This window comes from Dromaius novaehollandiae, chromosome Z (genome assembly GCF_036370855.1).
Source record: "Dromaius novaehollandiae isolate bDroNov1 chromosome Z, bDroNov1.hap1, whole genome shotgun sequence".
Classification (NCBI taxonomy): domain Eukaryota; kingdom Metazoa; phylum Chordata; class Aves; order Casuariiformes; family Dromaiidae; genus Dromaius; species Dromaius novaehollandiae.
Window position 1 is genome coordinate 8,158,811 of NC_088132.1, and position 23,971 is coordinate 8,182,781.

Below are 23,971 nucleotides of genomic sequence, written 5' to 3' on the forward strand. Positions count from 1 at the left end.
TAAAGTTACTCAAGTACGTAGCAGCTGGCACAGTGAGGCATCTGGCCTGACAGCCTCATCTGCAAAACTGTTTTTAAACCTACAGTATTTCAGAGAAAAAGAGAGAGAGTCTTCTTACCCATCTTCTGGCATAGAAGGCTGCAAAGTCCTGCACTCTTTAGGTGTAAAGACGATGTCCAAGTCATCTTCAGGAAAATCACCAAGTTCATGAGCTAGTTCTGAGTCCAAGTTGTTCAGCTGTGTCATCAGGAAGCCTTCAAAATCCACCGGGTCTACTGCGTCATAAAAGGAAGGCTAAAGAATGAAATAAAGAGGTACTCATTTAGCAAGAGGGGTTTTTTAACATAACCTAGGTTTGTTTATTTACTGCTTTGTTGTGTACTTTCAACGCCAAACAAAGTTGAGGGTTGGATTTACCCAAAATCAAAATCAGAGGAAGAGATTTTTTTCATCTCTACAGATTCCTGACAAGTTTTAACTTTATGGGATTTTCTGAGGGTTAGCACAGTAAATGCACAATACATTGCATGAAACTACTGAAGTTACCACAGCAAACCTCAGATATCCACCATTTCTACAGCACATGGCATTGCATCTTGCCAGAGAGCAATGGTATTTGATCACATTTAATCAGGCGTTCTTACGAAGAACATCCAGTCCAGAGCAGAGTGCAACAAGTGTGAGCTCTGCCAGCTGCACATGCCACAAAGCTGTTTGGCTCTTTTTACCTGCTTAGTCTAAAAAACAGAGGCAGAAAAGACTTCTTTGATATGCTAACTAGAACTGCTCCACATACAAATAAATGAGACTGTATATATGTTATTTATATTTGGATAATACTGAAATTTACTTTTACTTGCTATATAACCAACAAAAATAGTCTGTATACATATAGAAAATAAAATATTTGTCCAGTTGCGTACAGGAACTAGCATCAGCATCTCATATTGTTGATAGTCTTGAAAAATAATGAATAGATTTAAAAGCTACAGCTCTGGAAAATCTATTTTTTATTTTTTGAGTTTCAGGAAGGCCATGGGAACGTATATACAGTAAGAGCACAGAAAAATAGTTATCATATTAGAACAGCTAATTTTCATGAGGAAGAATTCTAGTGGAGAATAAGTATCAAATCATCCTTGACTGTAAAGAACGAGGATTCCATTGCACCAGGAGCCCAAATACATTTCACCAGGTTGCAAGTGCCAACAACAAATAGACCAAGAACAGATGAGACAATCTATCTGTGCGGTTTTATTGGTGGGGTCTGGGGAAAACGAAGGACCCATGCCTGTGATACCAATATGGCCTTTATATTCAATGCTACTGGAGCTATGACCTCATCCAAGATTTTTTTCCCAGGGTTATTCTGGGGATTTTCCAGTGTTTGTCTCCACAAATAACATCTGTAGACCAAAATCATGAAGTTTTCACACATTATTACTGAGCACATACTCAGGCAATGTGCTCATGGAAGTTAATAGGATTTTCACCTGAGTCTGAAGTGAGTGAAGAATAAGAACTTGAGACTGCTGCAGTGACAGTTTTCCTTAAATAGAAAGGACTTTTGGACTTAGCCTTAGAAAAAGGTGTTCTTTCCTGTTCACCAAAAATTAGGTCATGAACACTTTGCATTTCACTGAGTGGATTTTTTGCTAGTACGCTTTGTCCTCTTCATATCTTGTTAGACTCCACTCTAATCTTCCGTTTTGTACATCAGTCATGTTCTACTTAAAAGTTTTTTAAAAAGCAAAAGTTTTAGGGTATTTTTACCCTAAAGTTTTTCAGAGTATTTTAATTTTAGGATATTTAGATGTAAAAGTTTTAGGGAATTTTTTGTTGCTTGTGCATTTATGTATTTAAAAACAATGCCAAGAAACTCCACTTGCACTTATATCATCTACAGCACTGGGAGGAAAATTTCTTAAAATTCCGAATGTGAAGAAATGTTCATAGGCAAATGTTACCGTATGTTCCCTTACTGCTAAATGGATTAATGCATCTTTTGAACATATCTCGTACATAACATACGTTTCAGACTTTGTACAGATTATTTTGGTTCTGGAAGTACTATTCCGTCAGAGGGAACTTGCAGTAACTCCTAAAAGGGTCCAGAGCTAACTGATGCTGAAACAATTTTAACTGAGAAAAAGTACCATGGATGTACGTTTATTCGTTGGATCATGCCACTGAAATTTCTAGCCTTCTCACATGGTTTTTCCCTTGTAACTTATTAAAGCAACCCAACATAACTTATTAAACCAACCAAATTAGAGAGCGTAGAACACATGCATTTTTTCCTGACTGTTATATACAACAGATGGAATAACCCCCACCTTTAAAGTATAGAATAGTATGCAATAGTATAAAATTGTTTGGCTTCAATGGATGGGGACTTATACCCTCTCCCTATGACCTCTGTAATAATAGTGTTACACTCACAACATCAGGAATTTTACGTCAATAGGACAACACAGAATTAAAGCTCTGGGCAGCTCCGAAATAAAACGGCTTACACAGAATATGACATGTCAGTCACTGTAGATAGGGAGGTAGATTCAAACTGATCAGTGGTAAATACCAGAATTGGAGTCTTGTTAGTATTCTGGAAATACCAGTGAGGAAGTTATTAAGTTAAAAAAAATTGAGAAAAATCCTGCAGAAAGCAAAGCATGTTTAGAAGAAATATGATAAACATTTAGGAGAAGCACAGCAATTTAAACATTTGACAAAAATAGATGAGGTAGGTACTCATGCAAATGATGTAGCAAAGACCACTGAACACATGAAAAACCCCCACCATACCCAGTCTCCTCTTTTATAGGGAAACTGTAGCGGGCTTTACCTCAGCGTGGTCTCTGGATCTCCCCGCTGTGAACATGTACAAGGATCAGTTGCATTCTCTGAAACCACTTTTTGGAAAATCCCTCTCTTTCTTTGCCCTTCCTACCCGAAGGGAAGAGCTAAAACGGACAGTAAGTCCTGAGAATCATGAAGCAGCCAACTGAAGAAGTACATCATGCTGCTTATAAATTTTCAGGGTAAGCGCTATCTCTATTTCGCGCCTAATTTAGTGCTGAGCGTACTGCGTCAACAGTTATCAGTAAATAGCGATCTCTGTTAGCTGTTGATTTTTCATTAATTGCCATTATAGTCCTAGGACAATATCCTTGAAGTCCACTTACTGTACTATCAGGGCATAAAACATTGTATGTTAAAACATACATATGAAGCTCTGTTTTCAAGCATTAACTCCTGCACCAAAAAAAAAAAAAAAAAAACCCTCACAAAAGATTAAAGCAAAACAAATAGCTAAAAGCACACAAAAATATATTTTACATATGCAATTGCTGAAGATGCAATGTTTTGTATGCAAAATAATGTTGTTTAATACAATTTAATTTTTGATAAGCATTGCACTTCTTTTCAGAAATCACACTCTTCCATTCTGTCAAGGCAAAGCAGTCACATTTCATTATGTCTTCTAACTTTATCTAGTTGGAATGCTAATAATAATCTTTAACCACTGGAGCTGTCTGCAGTAGTCAATATTGGAAATTTCTTAGATACAAATGAAAAAGATAGTGAAAAAGGTAAGAGCAGATGGAGGGTAATGGTCTCCCTAACTACAGATGCAAATTATCAAAAGAAACAGAAAGAGATCCCATTACAACTGAGAAGCCAATGTTCATTTTTGCACGTCACAGAAGTGTGCAACATAACTATTCCATAGAAAACGCCACAAATCATTGCTGCAAACCTACCTTGTTAAAGATGATGGATTAGAGGCGTGTAGATTGTGACAGCATTCAAAATGGCAGCTACAGCGTAATACCCAGGAAATGAAATGTTATCACATTTCTCAAGAGCAAAAGCAGTTGTCTGCACGTAGGAGAAGAGAAGCGAGCCTCCCCGGGCTGCATAACCGCAAGCAACAAGCTCAAACACCACAGCATTTCAGATTAAGGAAGCGAGCAGTGGCAGGAGGCCCTGACACACAGGAAGTGAGTGCTTGCATACAGTGTTTTCCATTTTTCACAATGACTAGTGCGCAGAGAGTTTTCCTGCTTCTACTTATTGCGTCTCAAAAAAATGGGTGGCGGGGGGGGTAGGAAGGAGGAGGAAGGAGAGCATCAAAATGTTATGGCATAAGGAGAGCATCAAAATGTTATGGCATAAGGAGGGCATCAAAATGCTATGGCATAGTGTGTTTGCAGAATCCCATTCCTTCTGACAGGCAATGAAAAAGATTTGGCAATTTTTCCCTTTCTCACAACGACAGAGCCACACGGTCTGACTTCTCCAGGTGGGCCTACCCCTGGAAGGCTGAAGAAGATGATGCAGAGCCACGTAGCAGTTGACTTACTGTGTACCACTGAAGAACAGCTTGGTGTGACGACCCTGTGCCTAGGACTGGAAACTGTGCATTAAGCCATCCTAGCTGAGTCTCTCTTTCTTTTTTTCTCTTTATTCACTGACACCGTTTTGCAAATCAGCTGTGGCTACCACATAACACATTTAGTTGGTGGCATTTAACGTTTCCAGCTGAGCAAAGCTATAATACGCTCCAACACTTACTAACTTACTTTGATTTTAAGTAGTGTACAGAAAGACTGTCTATCTCATGCTCCAAGGAGCATTCTCTGTTGTTTGAAATGAGTAATTTCCTCACCTCACCAGGGAGTATTTTTAATAGCTTTAGGCAGAAGCCAGTGGAAAGCAACAGACAATTAATAAACAACCTTAATTAAGGTCACTTAATTCAGCCTAAAAACATTAAGCAATATAGACAGCCATCTGTATATAGAAGATAAACTCAAAACTTACCAGATGAAGAGTCGAAAATCCAGGGGTACTTAAACTTCGCTGGCAGAACTGTGCAAAGCCTGGCTGGAGAGTAAATTGCTTTCTTATTTCTGCAGAGGAGTGCCTTTAATTAAGCAGAGAAAACACCTTATCATTACAATTTTCCACATACAAAGTCTAAATCGTAGAGTATAGCCAATTTAGTCTCCTATTCCAGTGGTTAGAAACATATTTTGGTTATGTTCTAGTCTCTTCTTGTTTTGTGCAGTTGATGCAAACTTCCACTGAATGATTCAAAAAAATTTGCAGTCCTATATAACTGAGATTCTGTCCTCTCTTTCATCAATATCTACCACTATATCCTAGTCCTTGCAACTAGGAAAGACTATGCACGAAAGAACAATCTTGCCCTTAAGTCAATTGTGACTGCAACCTGAAGCAGCAATGGCTGCAAGTTCATTTCGGTAAAGCAAAGTTACAGGATAATAGAGCAGAGAGAGAAAAATCAGCATCACAAAGGAAAATATTTTAATGAGCTAGCAATTGACCAAGGGAAAAAAAACAAGACAGGATCACTCACTGAACAGTGTAAGTGCAGATTTATGGTCATGCTTATGGTATGTTGTGAACAGCACAAGATATACCAAAGCATTAATTTAAAAATCGCTCTCTACTGTATCAGCTGAACATCTGAAGGAGATTTATTAAGTGCTAATAAACTGATTCCAGTGAAAGCAAAACGAGAACAATACTGAGTTCTCTGGAAATCTCAAAGTGATAGTACAGCAGCATGTATCCAGCCTGCAAATCTAGTAATCAGAATAGCTTGCTCATTCTTTGTGGCCTCTTGATTAATGTTCCACAGAGTTAAGGAAATAAATTAAATAATATTTAGTAAGATGTAAGAATTACCAGCCATGAAATAAGGATAACCAGCCATGAAATGATAAACATATTTACAGAAAATTTCACCATGAGAATTCAAGGCAAGGTTTTTGAGAGAACATGAGAGGATTAAGCAGATTTCAAGTCAAAAGAGAGACCTTCTGTCAGCCTGTCAGGCTGACAAGCTCTTTGCTGCCTTGGGCAGGCAACAGATACAGGCAAATACGAAGGTGAGATGATTTTTCTATTCTTGTAAGACCCTTTTCCAACTCCAGCAAACATTATTAGGTGACTTAGAATTACCAGAGGCCATAAACGAGAGTTTTCTTGTGCAGTCTGCGCCTTCTCTCTTCTGTGGTTTCTCTATTTTTATGGCTCCTATTCCTAATCTGTAACACTTAATCTCTGAATACTGTTGTTATTAATAAGTATGACAAAGCTCAAACTCTGCTGAATGCAATATTATGCTCCCATTCTGAGACAAACATCTCACAGAAGGTACAAAAAGTTTTATGTCTGATTTCTAAAATAAGAGATGCAAAAATAGAAGTAGCTGCTTACAGTTCAAGAGGCCATGCCAGGTGCAAATGGGACATTGCTGTATTTTAAAGGCAGCAACAATTGCAGACAGAGCAAAGCCATAGCTACAGAGAAGGAAGAGAGATCAATTTGGATGAGAAATTCCTATTCAGCACTGGTATTCCAAGGGTCAGACACAAGAAAATGTGGGTTTTTTTGGTTTTTTGGTTTTTTTTACAAAAGATGATTCAATAATTAAATAAGTAAGACACTGTGGAGGGGAAGTGGGGAAATTTGTGGCTTTCATCAGGTTATTTTCCCTCTATTTTGAAAAGTAAAACTGTTTGCATACTAAGGTTACTTTCTTATCTTCCCAGCACATATAACCACTAATCATGAGTGTATTCAGCATAGCATAGCATGAAATTGAGATTATCCAAAATTACGATTTTCCTGTGAACTAGATCAGTTTCTGTCCTGTGCAGAAACATCTGTTACTGATATAAATACAAGACGTAGCAGCAAAATTTGGCTTAATGTATTTCAAAAATTATGTTACAATGTATTGCAGAAATTGCCTGCTGCAAACAGTAGTACAACACATCTCTAAATTATACCAGATATTGGGTCATCAGACTCTCAGAACAGGAAATGGTATGAATTTTGATCTACACAAGAGGAAGCAGGCATGTGGACGAAGGGCCAAATTTGCTGTCTGGTAAAAGCTTGTGCAAACCCAGCTAACTGAGAGAAATTATGTTTCTCAAGATCACTGAGATTAGCTTCAGAGGCTCCCTGTAATAGAAAGAATTTCCAAAACAAAGAAGTCCAGTGGAAGAAGAGTCCTGCAGTCTATTAAACTGAATTTTGAAAAGTTAAAGAGTAATTCGATTGATAAATTTCATGTTTTTCATACTAGTGAATGATGGAAAAGAGAAGCAATAGAGTAAGAATAACAGAAGATAGCAATGTTGGTTTGGACTGACTCAGGAAATAATTGGCAGGATCTATTAAGAGTAAATAAAGGAAAAACTCACAGCTGTTAAAAGAGACTAAACTGAAAGCACAATGGTCCACAGATCCAACACTGAAAAAAGGTGGGTATTAGAGACCAGTACAAATGTTTTTGAACAACTTGAGAAAGAAGGTGGAAACACAAGCTTTTCTAGACAGCTCTTAAGTGATTTCAGAATGTCAGTGGTCTTCAAAATGCCTGTTTTCTGATCAAATAACGACCTCAGACACTGTCTGGGAACTCATCGAAAATGGTGGTGCATGTCAGCCTAGCACATGTGGGTCCACCTATGCCATGACCGTATTTTGACTCTCTGTCTGTGTAGCAGGCCTATCTGATTGCAAGGAGAGCTCTGCAGTCACCGTAGTAGCTAGGATCAGCCTTAGTTATGTGCTCAGGCATAGCAGGGAAACCAGGCAACTGATTAAACATGAACATAAGGAAAAGACAGAAGCCCGTGGAGGTAAAATCAGAAAGGCTAACACACAAATAATTAGAACAAAGACAGAAAAAAGAAGAAAAGATCTTAACTACATTAAAAGGGGGACACAGGAAAATAGAGGTCTGTTACTGCAAAGGGAAAAGGAGTAAATAAGATGTCCCAAAGATGCCTGAAGGCAGGGAGAAAAAGCATATTTGGAGAAATAGGATGTACTGAAGGTGACAGAATCTGATAAAATTCATCATACCATTCTGAATCAATTAACCAAAGAAGTTTTCCAGGTAGGACAAAAGGCAAAAATATCTTTAGAAAGGAGGACTCAAGGTATCATGGACCCGTCAACTGGTCTTTGGCACTCAAAAATATACTACAACAAATTACTTGCCAATTAATGCGTAATCATGTAGGACATCAGTCCCAAATGGCAGTATCCAGATGAAGCAAGAGGCCCATGAAATCACACTGATCATGAAAATGTTTGCACCTTAATAGTGTCTGTTTATTAATAGCCTGAAGATGAAGTGAATGATGGGCCACTAGAAATTGTAGACTGTAGTAAGCCATGGTGCAAAAAGTTTGGCAATTATTGGTTTAGAAAAGAAAGAGCAATAGATAGATAATGATGAACAGCCAAAGTCAATTTCTCAAAGACCAGTCACATAAAACCATTCTAATTTTTTTCTGTGATAGTTTAACTAGCTTTCTGTAAGGCTTTTGATAGTCACTCATGACATTCTTTCAAACAAACATAATGTTAAAGAAGATAATGGCTACATGAAATCATCATAGTTCATTCCAAAATTATTTTTAAAATGTATTTGAAGTGTAATCAAGTTCAAAATAGTATCATGAGGAAATTTCAAACAGGTTACTAGTGTAAGTGTAAGTGAGCAGCAAGTTAATGTCTTCAGTCCAGTCCAGTTCCAGTTAATACATTATTCTACAACACTGATGATGGTATAGCAAAGATAGTAATAACGTTTGTGGATGACACCAGTCTGGGAGGAGTTGTGACTGCTCTGAAAGACAGGACTAGCACTCAAAGTGATCTCAAATTCTACAAATAGTCTGAAATCAGCACAATGAGATTCAATAAAGAGAAATGTAAAACTCTAATTTCAGGATGGAAAAAAGACCAAATGCAGAAATACAGAAAAGGGAAATAAACTGTCTAGAGAAATAACCACGCAGTAGAAAAGGCTCTGACAGAGTAGAGCGGGGCACTATTTCCTCACTTATTAGCAAAGCATAGTAAGTGAGGAAAAAGGGAAGTTATTTCTTTTTATTTAAACCAGTGAGACAGTGCTAAGGCATGTGTACATAGCCAGAGCACCACACTGGAACACACCAGGCATCCTGATCCCCTTGAAATGGGACCGGAGGGTAGCCTCCCCAAAAAACTGGTGCTGTTCTGCTTCATTGCAGTTTTGCCAGTGTTTGGCCCAGTGATGCAGACAATCCTATAGTAATCCTCTTAAACATCTAACTAATAGTTGAGACATAGTCTATATTCAACAACTACTCTCCAATGCAAAGTGAACAGTTTGCATAATATATTAAAACAACAGTGTAACCAAAGTAGCAGACTATACCTGCAAGTTCTTAAAATTAAATTTTACTTGCAGGCCAAATTCTCAGAGGCTCTCCAAGTACAGCTCATTGCAGGATTGGAGGCTTGGAGATTTGGGTTATTGATTGGGTCTGAATGAGATATCAGGAAAGGAAGAGAAAACAACCATTAGCTTTCTATCTCTAACACACCTTAGACCTGCCGTTGAACGCTGCTAGGTTCTGTAATTAAAGTGATATGAATGCACATAACAGAAAGAGCTGGTTCTGCAGTTTCACTGCCAACTCTACTCAACAATATCTTTTTTTTTTGAAATGCATAATTCAAAAGCAGGCACAACAGGGATATGGTAGTATGGATATAATATGAAAACTTAAATGCAGAACTAGAGATTTAGAGACAAAATAAAACAAATACAATAGTTTTTAAGATCATCTATAAACTGGAAATCAGAAACTTTACAATAAGAAAAAATTGACCTTAAAGTCAGTTTCACATGCTTACTAGATCAGGACATCTGGAGGATATTAGAAGTTATCTACCGGAGGGAGGTAGCAAGATAAATTTTTAACACTCTTCTAGCTCCTTCCAGCAGTCATTGAGGAACAGTGAATTGTCTCCTGCAAGAGCTTGATACACCATTTGACAGCAATGAAAAATGAAAAATTAATAAAGAAGTACCATAAGAAGTATCTCCAAGGATGGGGATAAATTTACATTTAAATATATACAGATGAGGGAATCATAAAGGAAAGTAGTGAAAATTTTTGCTTAGCAGGTAAAATATTCAGTCTTTGTTACCCTGAGGAATAATCCCTTTCAACCAACACTGATACAGAAAATCCTCAACTTTTGTTGTTTTTCTGAGCCTTTATTCTTTCACATCAGACTTCTCTGCTTACAACTAAAAACAAGCAAAAAAATTCTGGAATAGAGTAATGTAACAACTGTTTTCTCCACTCCCATACACAGACACATGCACAATGTTTCGGGCTACAATCCAAATCTTTGACTAGCATATATGGGAATCTTGCTCAGAAGTTTCTTTCTTACTGCCAGTGGAACTGCCTGTTTTTCTTCTAAGTTTCTAATTAGTCCTTAAGGCACCAGAGATCTGCTTCACCCAGCTTACGGCGGTGGTTGATCTGAACTAGCGGGTGATTCCTTCACGGCTCGGGTAGGTTGTACATACTCTTGCACACCCTCGCTTAGGGGGTCTGCCACGTTAAGACCCTATCACCTAAGGCAATAATGATCCCATTCAAGACGGCTGAAATTTAACCACAGCCTTCTCAGCGGGAACGCTGCAGGAATGAAAGAAGATGTCTAGGAAGGCAAATCATCCACTTCAGCTATTGTCAGCTTGTTACATGGAAATAGGGGCAAGAGGTCAGTTTTAACTTTTGCCACAGCTCACATATGCTATTCATACAGTGACCACCCTTAACTGCCGCTCAGTTTGGCTCTTCATCCCTCAAGAAGAGATATAAGCACACATAAAAATTAATTTTCCAGTCCTGGCAGTGGAGGAGAAAGACAACCATACTTTCTTGATGTGCAAACAAACGAGGTTTAGGATTTGGTCCTGATGAACCATGTGTTTATGTATTTTTTAATCATTATGCTCTGTGGATAATATGCAAAATCTATGACATAACACTTCAGATGTGATTATGTGTGTACTGTTGACTGGCTGACTCATGATTAAAGTGTAAGTAGGTGTAATGTATCACAGGACAGTGGTACCTCTGGAAAGCAAAAAGTGTAAATTAAGCTTTATCTGCCATCCTAATATAGATTTAAAGTGAAACTGATGATTATAACTCAGGTATGTAATACAAATTAATGAATATTTCATATAATGTTAATTTTGAACAGAAGATAAATTCATGTGAAAAAAGTTTTTCTGTTATCCCCATTAACTTAAAATGCTAACACCATACAGCATTATATATACAAATCTTTTATACTGAAAGGATTACGCTTGCTTAAGCTTGCCTCTCTGCTTGAAGTGTTAAAGCTCACATTGGTGGCTCCTTAAATGTGCATTTCAACTGAGATGGCTGAAGAAAAGCTTTCCAACAAACATGCCCCTGAGCCCTCCAGAAGACTCTATGGATATGTATTCCCAGGCAAGATTTTGCAGCTAGGGCCTAGTTCTTCTTCTCTTTGTTTCTTGCTAGACTGTTTAAATTCTTTCCTAAATCTTAAATCATCTACAACACAGGTCAGTAGCAGTTTCAAAGCTATTAGTGCTCACACTTTGAGCTGGCTTTTACATTGTGACTTGAAATGTAATATAACATTATCAGTGTATTCTTTTAGCTTTTTTTTGTGTGCACCTTCCTATCAATTCAAAAACAAAGTGATAATGAAATAAACGCAAGGACTTCTCTTCCAGCTCACAGATATCATCGGAGCTTCACAAGGACTTCATTAACAAAGTGCTAACATAAAGCTGATAATTTTGTAAAATTTTGCGAAGTTTAATAGTTTACATGCTTTGCTTCCTCTTTCCTCCTATAAAAATTTATTATTAATAAATGAAAAAAAGTGTCAGATATCAAGAATAATGATAAAGATCACTTAAACATCATTCTTGGGGAATTCTTCTTTTTGGTGGAAAGAGTCTAGGAAGGAAAAAAATATGTATTTTGTATCTTTTGCGACTGGCAACTTTGAAGGAATTCACAATCTGTTCATGAATGGGTCTTAAAAACAATAACATGACTACTTCCAAAGCCAGAGGAGCAGATAATATACATGACACAAAATCAGGAGAAACATTTGTATTAATATTTTGGCCCCTCATTTCCTGAGGAGAACACAAGTGTGTGGGGTATTCATTAATTTGTTTCCCAGTGGAAGTAGTAGAATCCTGCTGTGATGCAGCTGGTGTCAAATGTAAGACCTACACAGTTTTCCCATTGATATGTGCAGAGGGGCATCTTCAGCTGCTGTCCTTGTGGCCTGCACTACTGTATCTCAGTTTGCAAGATGCTGCTAGGTTTTACCCATCACTGTAAGCTTTTTATGATTCAGTGTTGACGTGTTGCCCATAATGCTGATGATTATTAAGCTTCTGCCTTGCAATTATGCCTAAAACACAGTGTTTGGCACTGGAGCTGGCTACTTGGCAAACATATGTAAACATTCAAATCTTGCCCCACAGAGCTAACATGCTAGAAGATTCACCATTGGTCATAAAAAGAAAAAAATGGAGGCTTTTTTTTAATTACTTCTTAGAGTAACATTTCTCTTTAGAGGTGTGAGGCTAGTTGGAAAAAGTAGGATCTTTTACTAGGGAAGTATATCTGAAAAATTTGGTATAATTTCAAGTAAGTGAAGAGGTACTGTGATTTTTAGAACAGGGAACTTTGACTTCAGCTTCAACAGGAGCCAGAGAAATAACTAAGATACACTTAGAAGCTGGAGCTTCTGGCCATACTTTTATGAATAAGAAAGTCCACATAATTTGGCCTATGTTTACAACTATGTTGTTAAAAAGAATATTTTTGTATCTGCTGGCTATGGCTTCAGGTACAAATTCTATAGAAATTATATTATATACCCTCACACACGCATGTGGATTCACATGATACAAGCCATTTCGTATTATGAGTTACGAACGTGACAATTCATCTGTGAAATTTCAAGCTTTGGGAAAGGTTAATTTTCTTCTAATAATTTCTTAACAGGATTTTTTTTATTTTAATGGTTGTCAAGCTCAGCTTATGTGATAACTGAAATAAAATACACTCTCACCTAATCCAATTTCCTTGACTTTAGGGAAAAATATTGAGTCCAAGTGTGTTGACCCCTTAATAAAAAGTCTCCAGATCATTATTACTGAAGCTTAGGAGACTCTGTGTTTCACCAGTTTCTCCCCTATTCTTAAAAGTCACTAAAAACCACAGACATTTCAGACAAGAGGACAACAGATAATTAAAAGAGAGAGAAATGACAGTGGTGAGCCTGCCCAGTTGTACGTCTCAACAGAAGCAAGATACCCTCCAAAGTGCGATTCTTGGCTGCATGCCAGTAGTGAATATTAAGCCCCCCTGCATTTTTGTTATACCCTTAGTTCCAGTATGCACAGAACCCTTAAGTTTTCTACAGAAGCTGAGACCTATTTACCTCAACCGTAAGTACAGAAAAGACTGGCTTTATTTTAAAGAAGAAAAAAAACCCTGTATTGCAAAGCACAAAACAAACCTCAGAGCAAGCAAATCTTGCTCAACTTCGGATTGTGATAAATATAGAACTGGGGGCAGTTTTTTATCTCTTGACAAATCCTTTCAGAAATTCTTGTGAATTTGGCCGAGATTATCCTGCTTTATTTGCTTTCTGTTATTTCTTTAGTATGGCAATTCAGTTATTTTCTATTGCCTGAAATCAAATCTGGAATAATTTGCAATTTTGGTAGAATTTTGTTTTAATTAATTTAAGTAATTTGTCTGACAACAATGTAATTGTCAGATTACTTAAAGCTGTGAGAGCCAAACTGAGATCAGAAATATATGGATGTCTTTGACTGGTCGCTCACTCTCCTCTCTGACTCCAGTAAGCCTTTTCCTCTTGCTACATGAGGACGATGAAAATCTTTTTAAGATATACTGGGGAGTACCCTGTTTATGTACTAGAGGAATTATGTAAGCTGTCTCCTGGAGACACACATCCCATAATAATATAGGATTTCATATGCACAAAGCAGTGTTCTACACAGGTCTTGAAGAAAAATACTGCAGACTTTTTACAGGAATTTGGCCCAACGGGCGGTCTGGGCTTGGACCTATTTTGCTATAACTGCATTCCAGGTGGCTATTTAGGGCAGGCATATTATCAGTTATGGGATTTTTTTGGGCTATCCTTTTTACTCCTACTGAAAACAAAAGGATAGTCCAGTGAGTGTTTTTCTAATTAAAAAAAAAAAAATCAAATCCGAATAGAAAAAAAGGACAACTATGCTCAACTATGTTCATAAATCATAATGTTTAGTGATCATATCATCCAAAAGCAATAGAGGGTATAAAATACAACATTAAATATTTCTTCCTAGTAGGCTTTTGCCTCATATCTGAAAAAGGTTGGAAAGGTGAATAAAAGATGTTCATAGCTGGTACCTGGTGGAGCTAAAGATGTTTTTCAATTGCAACTACGTTTTTCTTGAGACAGATTAACACCTTCTGTACTATAAGGAAGGACTCTCATTGCAGATTGCAGTTTAGACTTCTTGGTGCTTGTCGAGAGTTGAAGTCTAACACAGATATAAGAGGATTTTAAAATGCAGCTTTGCTGGTCAGAACCTAAAGTCCACTTCCACCAGTCATCTTCCAGAAGTAAAGAAAAAACACAATGTTTTCATCATGTAACAGGGATTAGTATCTCTGATTCCAGTGACTGTTTAGATATACAATTATAGTGTAATACTAGTCCCCAACGGCTATTATAGAAAACAGACGGTTTTATTTTAAACACAATTTGAGTGTCCAGTCAGATGAACTTAGCTTCCTGCCTGCTTAAGAGCTGTCAATTATATATGCCTCTCAAAAGTACCAATAGTTTTCTGCTTGCACAGCCAATCATTATCTAAATGTTCTGTTTCTACAGTAGCCTGTTTGCTGATAAAAAGTAGATTTGCATTAGGTAGCCTATCTTTCCTGCTCTTGGAATTTTTCATAAACGTTTGATTGGATGGGCCTGTGTTTCCCATCAACCTCTTACTTCAGTGGCTACTATCACACTAAGTGCCGTAAGTGGCAGATCTACCACTCCAGAAACAGTAATCATAAAATTCCAGGTAAACAGTAAAATCAAAAGTAAATCATTGCCACTAACCAAAAGCCTCAGCATCCTCTGAAAAGTAGTAAGAGGACATTTTCTTACCATGTCTTTTTGTACTTCCTAAAAGTTAGCTAATTTTAGGCTGGAAATGTAGTAATCTCTTCCACAGTGGACCAGAAGGAAAGTCTGTGCATTTTGTCTTCATGATAGACAGTGGGATGTAAAATCTAGAAGGGGAACCTGAATAACCTGGTCTTTGAAAAATGAAAAGATACTTACATAGGTTTATTTAGCATTATGAATTAACACCGTACAGCATAGTCGTGACGTATAGTGTTGCTTTCTTCCTAAACTCACTCCCATAACTGATTTAGAACTTAGCTCTGCCAGAGGAGGGAACAATGTTCACATGGTTCCTGGTCAGAATTAGGAATACCCTAAGGGCATCCAAGTTTTTGTCCACTGTTTGCTGCTATTTATTTTGTGCTTCTAGAAGATACGACAGCTTGTAGTCTAAGCCCAGTCCATAACATGTTTATGGGAATTTGAGAAAAACATTAGAGGAAAGTTACTCTTTTTGTGCATCTCTCTTGGTGGTCCTCAGCTAGGCTGTAGCTCATATGACCTATAGCATAGCTTACCCCTAGTTACAGTTTGATTGGCTGTATGGATGCAGACAGGCTGTGATGTTGGGCTTAAATGTATGTTAGACCCAACAGTTACCAAAGCCAGAATGCAAGGTGGAAATCTGCTGATGCTGATTTGAATTATACAGTGATCAGCCATACTGTGTGCTCCCTAAATTCACTGTTTACTTAAACATGATTGTAAAATGCATTTAAAAGCACTGCCTTGATGTAGATCTAGTCTAATTTGACTACAAGGGTGGAAACCTCCTACCAAAGGCAAATGAGTTATCTTTAGGGCTGATGAAAAGATAATCTTACAGGCATTAGGAATGTTCCTTCTATTATTTATAGAGCTATTTACACCAGATGTGATCCATCCCTAGCCTGCTTCAGTAATCTTGACTTCCTTTGTGTAGATTTAGACATCCATTGTTCCTGCAGGTTATGTTTCTGCCTTGGAGTGGAGGAGTACCTGTAAAGATGTCTTGTCCCAAAGGAAGAGAGAGGTTTCTCTACCTAAGGAAACAGCAACCTGAGATTTTCAGTGGTTACAGTTTGTTCCTTCATCTGCAGCGAGCAGTCATAACCAACAGAACTGGGATAAAACTGTCATCTCAACTCCTCCCTTGCTTTTCTGCTCATTTAGATTGCTCTGAACCCAGACAGTGGTGGGATGGGAGTTAAAGATGCCCCGTGACTGCTGTACGAAGGAGTGGAGCTCCTTGTGGTCTCCCCCTCCTCTGCAACTGCGTTAGAGCCATGCGAAATCAATTTCTTGCGCAGAATATGAATCCAGAAGACTGAAGGACAATGATTCCATTAAAAACAAGAAGAAATCAGCTTGCAGTAAGTCAAGAAAAGAGACATGAATTTTCCTGAGAAGAAGTAACACTTTGGAGATTGAGGACTTCACATACCTGAAGGAAAGAAATGAGCAGATACTCTGATGTACTCATAATCTATCCCTGTTAATTGGAAATGGGAGATATATGCTTTGGAATTGGGAAAAAGGCATGCTGTACTCAGCTGCAAAACCATAAAGAAATAGAATATCAAAATTAATGAAAGGTGAAAAACATGTATTGTTCCTGAAAGACAAAAATCCCAATATTTCCTATAACTAAAGTAAAAGACTCTCAAACAACACAAGGATGCAAGAACAGGAGGCTAACCTGTTCTTTATACTCACTGCACATGCAACACTAAATAATTTTCTGTGAAAGATTTAAAAAATCAGCTTCTCATTTAATATTAAGCAAGTCAAAAAATTGGCCTTTTAATATAAACAGCTACTGACAAAATGTTACATATAAAATATGGAATTATATACATACTATTTTTAACTTAAATCTGTTATTAGTGGTTAATATTCCCCATACCAAATACAGAACCACTATTATCTCACACACGGAGTATGTGAAAAGCAATCTGTTTCCATAGCAATTACAAATCAGATTTTTTAAGGGTTCTTGAAAGCCATTCCATACTGTATATCTATGATATGGATTTTAGATGAACTCAGATTATTCTTTGATGGCTTGAACAAACTCTTTTGGACACGTGCCTGCAAAAGCTTATTAACTTGAGTTATCCTCACTTGCATAGACTCCCAGAGTGCAACTCATTTTGGTAAAGCAGGATGCAAGCCTTTCATCAAGTGTACTAAGTCAACCTTATTCAAGAAAGAGAGTCACAAGGGACTTAGTAAAAAGGAACACAGCATTTTTAATATTATCAGTGACCTGACAGCACATATAATTCAGACAATGGCTCAATGAACATATTTGATATGAAGGCTATATCTAGAAGCATTTTTTAAAACTTGATAAACTATTAATGTATGTTTTAGGTATCCAGCAAACACATGACAAGTACATTAGGCAGCTATTAGCACACTGGGAACTGTATTAAGGTTTCTATAACCCATAATTTTATGTAACAAACTGACTGCAAAAATTTACTACATCTTACTAAAAAAGCACTTAAAAGTTTATTTTAAATACATACAAAATGCAATCAAAAGGACTCTCTGCAGCTTATTTAACATACTTAAAGTTAAAAAATGCCAATTAATTAAATGAAACAACTTGGCCTAAACAAAGGCGTCTGGTAAATTGTTTTTTAAGCGATTAGCATTTTATTATATCCACATAATAAAGGGTTTATTGAAATTTAATCAAAAGATGCAGGCCCCAACCCCACAAAGGGATTGCATTGAACAGAAATCTACTGAGTAGATAGGAAATGGCCTGTTCTGCCACTGAAACCATTTTGCACCTGACCCTCCTGCAACAGTCTTTGCCATTTACGGTAATTTCTTGTGAACTTTTAGAATCAACATGCCATAAGAGTTAAGCTGGCTTTTTCATTTCAGGTAGGAATAACTGAAATGTATTGTTACCACTTGAAGTCAAAACAAATAAATAGTACTGCAACTGCAGTGTTGAAGATAAAATAGTAAACTACATTAGCTAAATGAAAGCAATTAAAATAGGAAATCTCTTCTGTGAATACTATGTTTATCCTAACACACTGCTGAATCAAATTACTCTGATTAAAATTCAGGCTATACAGTGTCTCAAAATACACTGCTCAATTTTACTACATGTTAGAGCCCACACTTTTAGGAATGGAGGGTTGCTTTCTGGGTACTTTTTAAAATTATTTTTCAACATTCTTAGTTAACAGATATAAACACTGTGATTGAAAAGCAGACGTATTTACAACATGCAGTTCAGACACTTAATGATTACTATCTAGGACTCATTTGATTCAACAAGGATGTTCTACTTTTTCATGTCCCATGCTGGATTCCAAAAACCATAGACACCTATCATTCTCAGAGAATGCTGTAAAGGTATATTAGCAAGGATTTTCTGTAAATTTTGCCTTGTCCTCTTCCTTTGTCCAATGCTGGAAGCCTTTTGCAAAGACCATTACAGCTTACTTTCTTTTATGCAATTAATACTACGCTTTATTTTAAAAGAATGTATAAAGTTGGAAAGGAATTTAATTTCTGATGTTAAAAAAAAAATATTTCAATATGATGTTCTCTGAGGTCCTACTCAGTTCACAGCCGCTTAGCCCTCAGTAGTATGCAGATGAGTAGTGAGAATGCTGCCTAAACTGAGGTACAGTAATTTAAAGGTTTGTTTTTTCACTTCTATGTGCAACACTAACATCCTTATTCGTAGGAATTATCCCATTAAATTAGAAGGAATTAGTTACATATATACATTGTATGTGCAAGTCTTTGCAGGATAAGAAAAGGCAGGAAGCGACAGGTTGGGACAACAAAAACAAGATGGGTGGAGGGAAGAATAAAGTGATAGGAGGACATGGTTATGTGAACAGACTGCATATGCAGCTTGCAAGTTTGAAGGTAGTCTAAGACTCAAATTTAAAATCTGACTTTGTTTTAAATGAACATGATGTTTGCCAAGTAATAGCTTTTCCTGAGGCATCTGCCACCCAAATGCACATGATGAAGAAGTGACATGGACTTGAAATTAAGACTCCAGATCACTAACACTTAAAAACATTTCAGAACATTTCATTGTTGGATTTTTACAGAACAGTGTTTAGTATAGTTTGTACAATGATTAGATATCTACCATGCTTTCAGCGAACACATCAAGTTATACCTTACGTGACTAGCATGGAGGCAGCTAGTGCTGGTGTACTGAAGAACCAGTATAGAGCCTAAATTTCTACTGGTCCTCATTAAAAAAACAGTATATGGCTTAGTCAAGTCACTGGCAAGAGAGAAAATCCAGCCTGCATGTGAATTTGAATTGAAGAGAGAATAATTATACTGACAACACAGTACCTCCTGTAAATAATGCCTGTGGTCAGTAATGTGCAACTTTCACTGAGGAGCTGTATTTTGAAAAAATAAACTCAGGAACTCTGAAGAAAGAGGAACATTTGGTAACTGTAGATTAACCTTTTGTGTATGGGTAAGTAAGCTAACACACTGACTTACTGTTCCTTTTATTTGGAAGGTTCCCTTCAAAAAATAGACATTAAAAATGCTCCTTTTGAAAATATATTGTTCTACTGTCAGCAGAACAAACTGCACTTGGCTCATTCAAAAACAACCTGCTGCTTTTGAGGAATGAGAGATATATGTTCTGCTAGCAAGTATACATACTTTCTACCACACTCAGTAAAAGATAATATTCTTACTTGAAAAATAAATACATAGATTATTAAATTGGAACCACATTTAGAACCTGTTGGATAACATACCTGAAATTCGATTTATGATACAAATATCAAATATGTCACTATCAGATTAAAAAAATCATAATAATAGTTTAATTTCACAATGTTTCTTTCTATAAAAATGTTTGTGAGCCTTTTTGAAGCAAAGCCAGGTTAACTGGAATGATTCCACAACTGTGTAAAGCTTTACTCATGCAGAAGAACACTGACCATCACCACAGCTGGGAAAGGCTGCCAGAAAAGCTGCCCTAAAAATAGAAGAAAAAAATAACCTAAACCCTCTAAATATCAGCCAGTCATACTCTTTATTCAAGTATATCTCCAAATGACCAGAAATTATGGCAGGACCCTGCACTGAACTGCTCATCTGACGGCCTTTTGATTTGGTATCTCGCTCTTGTAAATATTCTGCCATCAATTTAAAATGAAATCTCAAAGGCCATGGAAAGGTGCACTGATGTGTATTCTGCCATGGGAAAGGCATATCTCACAGTGAAGCTAATTTTATCCTCAGTGACTGAAAATCCCATGTCTTCCAATAAATTACTGTGGAGGTGGAGTTTCTGTGCATACTTTTCTCTCCAGCACAGGGATCAGCCCTACTCTGAGTTTATAATAAAACCATTATGCTATTTGCTCTTTTGACATGTCAGCAAACTCGGTTACCTTGTGCTTACACCAACACCCTGGAAACACAGTTTTTGTCTCGGATGATAAGACTTTCGAAAAGCAGGCCTGAATTTTCCTTTTAGTTAACAGTATCAGAGTAATTGTCCTGGTTTCTTGCTGCTACCAGAGAGTGTAGACCAGCTGAAAGCCTGCATGCCCAGGGGAGAAGACACCAAATTCTAGCAGACAGCAAGGCCAGTAGCAAGAGTGAGGTGTTCAGCAGCTGAAATCTAATTTATTTGGTTTTAAGGGGTGAGGGGAAGATCTATTTATGTTAAATCAGAAGGATGTGTTTTTCCTTTTGCATAGACTAAAAGGCATAAGGAAAAAAGCCCAGGAATGAATCTCATGGCAGTGTTGGTGCTTTATTCATAAAACTTTCATTTCCTGGCAACGCTAACTGGGGCATCAGGGCGTCTCTGCCTCCGTGGGGAGGAGGCACCGCGACCCCCCCCCCCGTCAGCCAGCAGCCTCAGGGCTTGTTCGGACGGAGCAGGTGGAGGCTGAGAAATACCGGGATGAGACCGGGCATCTCCTCCCTGTCGAGGAGAAGCAGCAGCCAGCGTCGCCCGCGTAGCCCTGTGGCGGAGGAGGCGCCGGGGCTGCCCGGGTGCCGGGCGGAGGGCGCAGACCGGCGGCTATCGGGAGCTCGCAGGGCTCCCCGCCCTCAGGGTCTCCCCAGCAGCAGCAGCAGCGCGCCCGCCCCGCTCGCTCGGCTCCCAGGTCGCCTGCAGCGGCTCTGCCTCGGGCCAGGGCTGCAGGGAAGAGAAGTTGCTTAGCCTCTTACCTGTTGATTTTCAGGGCGAACGCCCTCCTGTCTGCAGCGGGGAGCGTAGCCATGCGGGAGAGCAGCCCTCGGGTGTCAGCTGCTGAGGAGGACAGGAGCCGCCTGAATGCACCAAGGGCGGTTTGTTTTCTTTTTTGTTTTTTTGTTTTTTTTTGTTTTTTTTGTTTTTTCCCCTTTATTGCATGCTCCGGGCTAAAAATCCGACCCGCTTCTGACAGTTCTGGGTGGCAACTTCCGCATTTCACCTTCCTCACCGAAATCGGCCCAAGTGGGAGGGGTCTGCCACTGTGCACAGCTGGCTTCTTACCTTTCCCGCTGTATCCCCCGCTTTCCTGGAGCGAGAGGGGTCAGCGGGTCTCCCCTCCTCATCCCTCAGGCGAGGCTTCCAGGGTCCCCAGGGTTGCAATAACACTTTTTACTGACAGGTACTGACAGGGCTGGAATTTCATCTGTGGGTTTATTATAGCCCCCCCCAACCCCCTGCCCCCTCCCCAAGCCCCCTGTTGAGGGGGATTTTGGGGGGATCTGGAGGGATCGAGCAGAGAGGGCAAGAATTTACAAAGGCACCATGAGGGAAAACACCTGGCACCTACAAACGGGCACAGCTACAGGAGCCATCACGCTACCCTGCCGCCTCCCCTGACCCTTTTCATTTGGAAACTTTACCTTGACGGCGTCCGACTCTGCGCCCCAGGCACACGTGCAGCTGTGCAGAGTCAGGCAGGAAGGTCCTGCCTGCCCTTGGCAGGGGCACCGCTGCGCAGCCGAACCTAGCCCGGTCAGGCTGCACGGTGCCAGGCATCGTCCGGGGCTCCCCTCGAGCCCGTCCTTTCCCTGCGGAGTAGACAGAGCCTCTAGGCAGGGCTCAGCAGATGGGAGCACACCACCCTTCAGATACAGGACGAAACAACGTTTCCTCCATCTCCTCCAAAGAAGACGTTTCTGGGTGTGGAATACTTTAGGGTCAACACCCTGTTTATTAAATAGCCATAAGCTGCAAGTAACAGGTACACCTACATCGCAAGGAGGGAGACCAAATCGTGCCTCACCTGCAGTCTGACATCTAGGTTCAAAGACTGTGAACTTGATTTAACCCAAGGAGTTAAAATACTCAGTTATGTAAAAAAAAATTACACTAACTCCAACTACCAGCCAAGTTTGACATTTATAAAAAGGCCTCACTATTGTACTCTTCACCTTCACTTACAGAGCAGCATTTTAAAATGGCCATTTTTAGGAAGTATCTTGTGAGTTTCCTGACTGGTTGTCTTCTTTCCCTAGGTGCAGATTTCACTGCATTTGCAGATAAGCAGAACTCAGCCTTTATTTGAAAGGGGAAACTGAAGCCAAACATGGTTTCAACAGATGAATTCTGGGGTAGCAGAGGCAACTCAGTTTTAGGCTGTCCACTTTTTATTAAATTCATGCCTGGGCAACAGCAACATTAGGATTCACCTACTGAAAGGCAGTAATATCATCTCTCTCCATTCCCAGTGAGTTAGGGGATATCTAGAGGAAAACAGTGTGATCTGAGGCATGGAATAGAAGATTATCAAACAGCAAAGGCCTAAAACTGGACTACTAACAATTACCTTTCACTCTACAGGATTCACTGTTTTTTTAGAGCACTGTAAGTTAGGAGTGGTTCCAAATATGAAGGTTAACCCACATGGTCTTCTAAGAGCACGTGCTATGTGCCCTTAGGAGACTGCAGAGCAGATGAAAAGTTGGAAGATTTAACAAAAAAACAAAAGTAAATAAACAAATTCAAAATGGAAAAAAATCTAGACATATTTGGGAAAAAACACCAGGATCCATAGCAGAATGAGATCTTGGGGACAAATCTGAAAACCTGACAAAATATTAAAAGCCACTATTAACAGAATGGTATTAACTGGAAAACAATTTCTTTGGGAAGAATTAGAGTATTTATTGATTATAGCTATTCAGAGAAGTTAGGCCTCCACACCCATCCTTTCTTCACTTCACCAAGATAATGCTAAGACCACTTGTAAGTTATTTGTTTTCCTTATTACCTCAAATTACTGATACTGTGCTATGATCTAGCATATCTGCTGCTCACAAGAAAACTCTTGAGCATCAGATATTGGACATAGCAAGACACTGCTTCACATTACCTTCTCATGTGCACATGCATATGTGTGATGAAATATGGTCACAGCCTTCAGAACTCTTATCAGAGCACAAAGTAGTTGCAGTTGTAATAGATGTGCGGCTTCTATACAAGAAACTCGAAATACACAGCCTGTCTTCTGATAGGCAGTTGCAATGCCTGCTGCAATGTAGTTGTGTCAGCAGTGGAAATAAACAGGAAAAAGGTAACCTTTTTTATTTTTAGATTGACCCAGGTAATTTAAATGGACTCTAGCATAGGTACCTATATATATATTTGAGACACACAATGTTTGATTTTTTTTTCCGGAGCATTTGATATGCATTTCTTACATACTGTAGTTGGTTGGAGTCAAGGGTCTCAGCATTTTTGAAAGTTAGGTAAACAAAATTAGGTGAAAACTTTATTTTAACACCTTGGGCTTTCTAGTATTACCTTCTTTGATCTTATATGAGATTGGTGCATGAGAGAGCTTCTTCTCTCCTACTTTGTTTTAACTTATAG

The 23,971-nt window shown here is 38.5% G+C and overlaps 1 protein-coding gene across 2 annotated transcripts in view; it reads right to left on the reverse strand.

Annotated features, from left to right (window-relative positions):
• DOCK8 (dedicator of cytokinesis 8) overlaps positions 1-21,550 on the reverse strand; it is an 89,068-nt gene extending 67,518 nt beyond the window's left edge. The window contains exons 1-3 of one of the 2 annotated variants that reach the window (XM_026100529.2): positions 21,334-21,550; positions 4,828-4,930; positions 119-294 (exon numbers count right to left, since the gene is read on the reverse strand). In XM_026100529.2, coding sequence (XP_025956314.2) covers positions 119-294; positions 4,828-4,930; positions 21,334-21,386 — 332 coding nt within the window. In that variant the 5' untranslated portion in view covers positions 21,387-21,550. Of the gene's footprint in view, positions 1-118; positions 295-3,764; positions 3,850-4,827; positions 4,931-21,333 lie in introns of those variants that run through there. The other variant, XM_026100530.2, reaches the window with a different exon arrangement.
• Positions 21,551-23,971: the final 2,421 nt, after the last annotated feature.